Here is an 8,405-nt window from a genome sequence, read left to right on the forward strand (position 1 = left end):
TTGCCTGGGGAAGGGGATCACAATTGCTCTTAGTGCTTGAGGAAGGGATGACCCCATTGCACCTGGAGTACTGTGCGCAGTGAAGCCCATATTGCACCCAGTGCCGGGTGACTGCCCTCTTTTCCATCCAGTGCAGGGGGAGACGGAAATCTAGAGTATATTTCTGGAGGCTTTGGGGGTCTCAATCCCCTGCCCTCACGCCCCAGCCGCCTCCATCCCCGAGGCGTCCGGGGCGGAGGGCGGGCTTGGCTCCCCCGCCCGGCTCCCTCCTTCCCTCCCTCCCGGGGGTTTGCCCTGGGACACGCCGGCGGCTCCGGGGCTGGCTCCTCGGCGGCGGGCAGGGGGGCAAGGGCAGCAACAGGGGGGGACGATGCCAGCTCCGGGGCAGCGCGGAGCCACCGGCTGAGCGGGCAGCGCCGGCCCCGGGGAGACCCCCCCCCCGAGCCCCGCCGCCTGCCCCTATGGCGGGGCGGGCGCCGCAGCGCAGCCTCCCGGCGGCGGCGGCCGCCGCGCTCCTGCTCTTGCCCGTAAGTGCCGGGGCCGGGGAAGGGGCGGCGCGGGGGCAGGCAGGGAGGGAAGGGAGGGCGGGGGACGCCCCACGACCGCGGGGAGCTCGCTCGGTCCGTGAGGGAGCGGGGGACGTGCCCCGTCCCCTCGCAGGTCCCTCCCGCCCGTCCGTTGAGGGATCTGTGCGGGTGGCGGCTAATGGAGCCCTCGGGGATCCCTGTCTGTTCCCTCAGTACCGAGGGGACCTGTCCGGGTGGCTGCTAATGGATCACGCCCGTTCCCTCAGTGCTGAGGGACACTCCCGGGTGGCTGCTGATAGATCCCTCATGGATCCTCTCTGTTCCACTCAGCACTGAGGAACCCTTCTGGGTGGCTGCTGATGGATCCCTCACGGATCCCACCCATTCCCTCAGTAGTTAGGGACCCGTCCAGGTGACCGCTAACAGATCCCTCACAGATCCCGCTTGTCTGCTCAGTGCCCAAACACCCTCTCCCCGTGGCTACCCAACTGTGGGTGACACCATCCCCTCAAAGCCCTTCTTGGCTTCCCCCTCTCTGCAAAGAAGCTCCTCACCATCCCTTTTCCTTGGCTTTTTGGCAAAAAAAGGCCCAGCACAAGGATGCCACTGAGGTTGCAGCTCCTGCCCTGCAGGAGCCCATTCCCCAAATTAAACGAGTTTTCCTGCCACCACCCCAGTTGGATGTCCCTGGCTGCTGTCCACAGCCTCCCACCCCACTTGCTCTCCTCGCAGCATGTGCTCAGTTTCCATCACTTCTTCACAGCTGATATCAGCAAACACTGGTAGTTCAGCCCATGCATCCATCCAAGTGTTTGCTCTGGCTTTCTCCAGAGTAAAATGAAAGAGGATTTTCCTTATGGTCCTTCATCAGCAGCTTCTCCCTGGGTGATGCTGGGATGAGGTGCGGGAAAGATTAGCCTGTTTCAGTCTGAACTTAAAACAGCTTTCCCTGCCCACGCTCCTAAGTCAGGCTGACTTTTTGGTGGCTTGTTTGTTTTAGTGATAGTTAAGTGTGTTAAGTGATACTTGCAAAGCAAATGCGAGAGGTTAAGCAGGAGATACATTGATCTTGCTGGTAATTTGCTATGGCTGTTCCCACAGCATTAAAAAAGGGGCCGGGATCCTTCTGGACTGTAGTGCACTTGGACCAAAGGAAGAAAAGTTGTTCTTCTTCTGGATGTTTTTTTTGCTTTTGTTTGCTTGCTTTTTATTGTGATCTAATTTACAAAGAAAGGTAGATGGAAGTCAGGTGTGAGAAAGCAAAAGGTTCCAAAAGCAAGCAACAGTTTTGTTTTAAGAACTCTGCAGTAGCTTTCTTAGAAAACAGAGAGCATTCTCTCAGATTTGTCACTGTCCTTTTTACCTGGTCAGAGATCAGTGCACATGGGACTTCTTGCTAGTGAGGTTATCAAAGATACGCAGGTACCCACAGTTCCAGAGTTGCCAGACTAATTCTTTTTTTTAGTGACTCAAAACTGCCACATTTCCCTTAGAGATGTAATCTGTGGCTGTTTTTTTTTTTTTTTTTAGTTGGGTTGTTTCTTTAAAAATAAAACAGCTGCATTGAAAGAAAAAAAAAAAAAGGAAGAAAAAAAAAAAAAAACACAACCCACAGATTAAGAATCAAAATGCCAAGTTTCCATAAAACGTGTTTATTCTGAGACAAATGTGTACTTTTGGTATAATCTGAGCGTGCTTATATGGAGGAGCTTGTTTGGATGTAGCATACGCATGTCTGCTGCAAACTCGTGTCAATGTCTGTGCATTATATGGAAATAACACGCTGGAACAGGATCTTATGTTTAAAACAGCTCTGAATGCTCCAGTTGTAGAAAGAGCAGAGTTTTTATAGTTTGGGGGAATGTTTTCACCTGCAAATGTTATTGGTAAACCTGTATCTGCTTTACAGGTGGGTAAAACTTCACCTACATGTAGGAGTTTAAGAGTAACATTTAAAAGCGTTGGCTCAAATCCAAACCTCTTAAATTCCCCTTTAACTTGAAAACACTTCAACGTTTTCTCAAAGTCAGTGGTTGTATTCACATTTGTAGACTTGACAAAAGGCACGGATGCTTGTGGGAGCCGGCCCTTATGTGATTAAGTAAAGGAAAAAAGTTTTCACAGCAGCTGAGCAATTGTGCTTTATGGGAACTGCAGGTATGAAATAATGTAACTTTCTAGTGTGGAATTAGATCTGCCAGATGAAAATGCTGGTGCAAACGGCCTGTCAGATTTCACAGGGCTGGTTAGCAAGAGGGTGAAGACTTGCTTACTAGGCTCTTAGTAACCTCTTAAAGGGTTTCTGTACAGATGATATACCGGAAAATGCAAATACTTGAATGTAAAAACAAAAACAAACAAACAAAATGACGCAAAGTTAAATGAATCTTTTGACATTTTGATGTAGAGCCCTTGCTGTGCTCATGTAATTTGGATGGGGGGGGGGATTATTCATCAAAAACAAAAGCAGAGCTTGCTTAATTCATATTCTCTCCTGAAGCTGTTAAAACCAGAGCAGTTAGAGTGTATCAGCCAGTGGTGACAAGTTAAATAATATTCCTGGTCTAAGACTGCCAGAATTCAGTGCTACTGTGAACTAATGCAGCATAAATAACCCATCATGAGCAGCCTTTGCTGGTGGAGTGCTTTGACAGGGCTGTAGCCATTGTGTGGTAATTGCGGTACATTTGAAGGAGGTGGTTGTACGCGACAAAGAACGGCTGATGTTGGCTGACTGTGGTTTTGCCAAGAAATGTTTCAGTGATACTCACAGCTGCCCTTAGCCAGAGAGAAAGCAGACTTCTGCTTCTGTTCATACAAGACATCTGCTTACATATTACTATTGTGTCAAAAGCAGAGGAGAAATAATGATTAAGTCTATGAACTCTGCAGTCCTCGTGCTGCAAACCAGACAGTCTGCAGTTGTGCCTGCCCTACTTCTTGTGTGCCACCACTGAAGCTGCTGGGGGAAGACAGTGCTGGGATCTTGTTGCAGTGTGAGGACTACCAGGTCCACACTCACTTAGTTTCACTCACAGAAGTTGTATCCCTACTAGTATGTTAAGATTGCTAGGACAGTTTTTCAACCTTGAGACCAAATGCCTGAGAGTGGCTTCCACCCATACTGTTATACTCCTTCAGCCTCTAAAATGGGCACCGTGTACAAGCTGTGCATTGAGAACAGTCCATGGTGCAGCCTCGCTCCCAGATCATTCCTGGGAACTGTTTGAGATACTGCTGGATTGCCTGGGGCAAAAACGTGGCCAGGAAGCATCCTAAAAATTTAACAGTGTAGATGATTAAGTGCTAAAAACAGACCTTTGCTCTGTTTGATTTATTAGCTTAGATGGGGCGTGCTGTACTCCCATTGCTCAGGGCTCTCCATGAGTGCCCGAGGGAGGCATTTTCCTCCAAAGCAAACTCTTCATTGCTTTGAGTCCAGCGATCAGCTTTCTTTGTGCTAGAGATTACTGCGGGATCCTGCTGGTGATGTGATGATCTGAGAGATTCACAATGAAAATAGCAGGCTAGTGGATAATACCAGCTTTTTAAGGACGTGTGTTTCCGTCTTTCTTTTTATATTTGTGTTGTCCATTATATTATTAAACAAAATATTTTTAAAAATGCCATTATAACAAAAATTTGCACATTTCTGGATTTTTAAAATAGTTCTGCAGATTATTTTTTTTTTAATCTCGTGGGAGGGAAGTGAGGAAATGTAGGTGGTAAAAACACATTTTGTTCGCTGCTGAACTCGATCATTTTTAGTTTATGTCACTTTCAGGTTTGCAGCACTGTAATCCCAAAAAGGAGACTTTGGGGGAAAGCTGGTTTACTTTAGAACAGAGCTGTACACAGTAAACAACACTTCCTCAGTAATTTACTTTTGTGCTCTGTGTCTATAAATTGAAATGACTAAATCAAATATTGACCATGTACACAGTCTCCTTTTCTTTTGACCTATGCCAGTTTTGATCACAAATATAGTTTGTTCTCACTTAAATTGCAGCTATTAATTCTGAGAGGTGAAGCTGGAGCTGTCCAGCGAGCCTGTGTCACCTCCTTGCCCCTCTAGATACGCAATGTTATGTATCAAAGCAATGCATAAACATCATCTTTGCCTCATTATCTTTCTATTCATAAGTGCCAGCCTTGACAGCTAAACACTTGCTGCTGGTTTGCTTTATCAATCTATTTCTTTATAATGAAATACTTTTTCTTTTTTTTTTTTTTTTTAGCTAATCCTTTTATTCTTATGTAAATAGCTATATTTGGTTTGAACTGGCTAGTGTTGGGTAAAGAGCTTTATGCATTTTTTTTTCTTTCTCTGAAGTGTTTGATAAAATTCGCTGTAGCCCTTATGACAAGAGAAGACGAATAGAAACCAGTCATTTAGCACTGTGATGAGAGTCAGCTGTCAAGCACTGTCCTTCAGATAAATGGCTGCTTGAATTTCACCAGTCATGGCCAAATGCATGAAATTTTCACTTACAGTTTTTGTTGCCAGTGTGGAGGTGACTGTTAGATGCTCCCTATGTTGGTCTTTGCCATACATCACACTGTGGTTTTGTAAGCAGCGATCACTTCTCAGTTTGGGATGCTTTAGACTGGCTCTCAAAGCAGAAGGCTTGCCAAAGGCCAAGCTTGCCAAAGACCGAGCCATTTGGGAAGGGCTGGGGTAGTGACAGCGGGGTTCTGAGAAGGGCAGTGCACTGAGATGGTTTTCAACACCCTGTCCTGACCTCTGGCTTGCGAGTACTTTGGGGCAGTGCAAATGAGCCCATGCTATGAGTTGGGTGTTGGGAGCATGCTGCTCGTGCCCCTGCGTGTCTCCTTCCCCACCCTGACAGCTCTGTCATAGAGCTTGGAAGCTGTCCTCTGAGAACGAGCCATTAAATGACATGTTTGTACAGAAAGGTGGCTTGTTTTCTCTAAATTTGAAAGGAAATCCACTTGGTATTTCAAGAAATGAAAAGTATTTCTTTGACAGAGCTGTAAGAAAGTGAAACTAATTAAAGCTCTAACAAGTTTTGTGTAATCCTGGCTGAATAACTATCTGCTCTGGGTTGTGTATGCCGGGAAAGTAAATAGTGAGCAATGCAGATGGAGATTAAAATACATTAGCTGTCCTCGCTACAATGCTAAGCCCTTGCCCTGGTAATAGTAGCTGAAGTGCCAGAGAACTGGAAGGGAGCCACCCGCCTCTGAGGGCTGTGGGATAATCTCTCTTGCTGTTACCCAAGTCCCTGAGACACTGGAGGCTCTCTGAGTGCTGTTATCTCCGTGCTGCCTCACTTCTGGGACTGCTGTCCTCCAGCGGGGGTGGCTTTTCCAGCGGAAGGGAAGTTCTGGGAGGAAGGAGGGAAGAAGGTGAAAGCAAGCAAAAGGAAGTGAGCTGATGAGCCCGAGCAGGTTGTTGGCAGGGCTGGCAGCCAGGCTCTGCTAGCAGACGTCTCCTGCACGGACTAAAGTATTGATTCGCGTTGAGTGGCAGTAGCAGACTCCCAGAGCCCAGCTGCAGCTTGGGTTTCAGGAGTCTCATGCCAGCAGGAGCAGAGAGGTGGCGCGTGAGCCAGCTCCCCCAGCTCTGCTTTGTGGTGTGGCCATCGCAGGCGCCACTGCTCAGCTTTCTCAGTTCCATTCCCTGTCGTGCTCCTGCTCCTGCTGTTTCCTTGTCTTGGGAGCAAGCCACCAGCCTGCACCTTCTGTTGATGGCTTGACACTTTCAAATCCACGAGGAAAGCCAGCGTTACCCTCTGGCTGGCAGGTAGAACAGAATGACGGCTCACAGCAGATGACAGCGCTTTGACCAGGTGTGCTCCAAATCAGAAGAAGTAAGGACCTTTCTTCATCCTGCCCCATGTCCCATCTGCTGGGAGATCAGCTACTTAGTCCATCTTGAACTTGAGAGACCCTCCTAACAGTAACAACCCCCCAGCAAGTGAATTTCATGAATATTCATTAATTACATGAATATTTTCAACTCTTCGCAGACTTTCAGTATTTATTTCTGACCAAAAAAAAAAAGAAAAAAAAAAGAATGTTAAAAAGAAAATTCTACTTTTAAATATATATAAAAAATAAAATAAAATACTTTTTCATGGCATTTGGCATAATCTTTTAATTATGACTATGAGAACAAAGCCCAAAATACTAGAAATACAAGTGAAAAAAAAGTCAAGATACAGTCTCTAAATTGTTAATTATAACACTGCCAATTAGAAGGGTTTGGAAGTTACTGGCATCTTTTTTTTTTTTTTTTTTACCATGGGGGCTATATATTCTAGAATAATAAAATTTTAAAATCTACCAACGTAAAGAAAAATAGCGTTGGATGGACTGCTGGAGGTCTCTTGTCCAGTCATCCAGTCACCTGCTCAAAGCAAGGCTAACTCAAAATCAGATTTTGTTGCTTGGGCCTCACTGAGTTTTCTTTCAAAACTCTGCAAAGGCAGGGATTTCACAGCATCTCTGAATGCCATTTCTGGTGTTCAGGCACTGTCACAGTGCATACTTCTTTGTCATGCCTTCTGAAAAGAGTCCAGTTGTTCTGTAATTCCACTTTGGGGGGGTGAAACTATGGTTTTAGACCTTCTCTTGTTCCAGTTCTCTATGATATGCACTTTTCAAAACTAATGATGGGCTCCAGCCCAAGATCTAGCAGCTTTAGGGAAAAAGTGATGGATGGACAGAAACAGAATTAAGAATGAGCCCATGAGGTGACATTGCTTATCAGCAGTGAACTGCCATGAAGTCTTGGGCCAAAGGAACATTTTATGGGGGATATAGAGGATCCATTGCTTGAATTCCCCTTACAATGAGAGCAGATACCACTGCCTGGATAAGTCTTGATCCAGAACGGGAAATGGTAAAAAAGTTGGGAGCATGCTGGCAGAGACCCTAAAACCAAGCATGAGGAGTTCATATTTGATGAGCTGGAACTGGGGGAGCCCATGAAAGGAGGCCTTGAAGTGTGAGTGGCTACTGCCATTCATCTGAGTAAGTGTCAATTGTAAATTTGAGCTACTCAGCCTGGACTCCCTGTGTGGTGTGTCCAGTGTGTAAGTCATCTCATCCTAAACTAGATCTTTGAAGCAGAGGGCATGAGTGGTGCCTTGATAGTGCTTCTGTCTTCCACTAAAACAATGGCTTCTGAGGTGGGTGAGTGGGGTGAATCCCAGCCAAGATACTGAGAGGATTTATGATAATGTGAGCTGCGTGGAAAGAGTGGGGAAGAGTTAGTCATGATGTAAAGACTGAGGAAAAGGGCACACATGAAGCCTGGAGTGCTGTGAAGGACTTGCTCCCCTTCCAGGTACTGAACATGATATCCACAGATATAGGGAATGAGGAGCAAAACCCTGCAAGAGTATGAAACTAAAAAATCTTTCCTTTAAACAGTTTTATTTGAAGACAGCTGTAGCCCATGAGTCAAATGTTATTTTAATCCTTTTTAATATCTCATATTGCTTTGGGAGGGCATGGAGGCTTGGTCAGACCAGGCTGCCTTATGGGTGGCTTTAAGCAGTTTCTCAGTGTACCCAAAAAGGCTTGGAGCACATGCGTGCCTTGCAGCGGGTGAAGAACCTCTCCCTGACTCCTTTCCTCAGCACAGCACATAGGCAGATGCTTAGTAAAGGTATATCCTCAAGTTCCAAAGACAGTCGTGCTGATAGTTGTGGCCTCACTGTAGCAGATGCTTGAGTCTTTTTAATGTATTTCTGAATGAAGATGAATTTAATTTCACACTTAGAACAGAGCATGTGTTCAGTTGCTTTATTGAACTGAGGTCGCACTTCCCACTCCTTGCAGACTTGCATTCTGCTTTTCCAGACTTCCTGGAAGAGCTGCAAATACATGCTGGCCTGTAGGATCACA

The 8,405-nt window shown here is 46.2% G+C and overlaps 1 protein-coding gene across 2 annotated transcripts in view; it reads left to right on the forward strand.

Moving 5' to 3' along the window:
- Positions 1 to 333: 333 nt before the first annotated feature.
- The window catches only part of CRHR2 (corticotropin releasing hormone receptor 2), a 156,744-nt gene continuing 148,672 nt past the window's right edge, over positions 334 to 8,405 (forward strand). For both annotated transcript variants that reach the window (XM_082753951.1, XM_082753953.1), the window contains exon 1: positions 334 to 527. In XM_082753951.1, the coding sequence (XP_082610077.1) occupies positions 462 to 527 (66 nt within the window). In that variant the 5' untranslated portion in view covers positions 334 to 461. The remainder of the gene's footprint in view (positions 528 to 8,405) is intronic.

The sequence above is a fragment of the Aythya marila genome (assembly GCF_965140915.1).
Source record: "Aythya marila genome assembly, chromosome: 2".
NCBI classification, from domain to species: Eukaryota; Metazoa; Chordata; class Aves; order Anseriformes; family Anatidae; genus Aythya; species Aythya marila.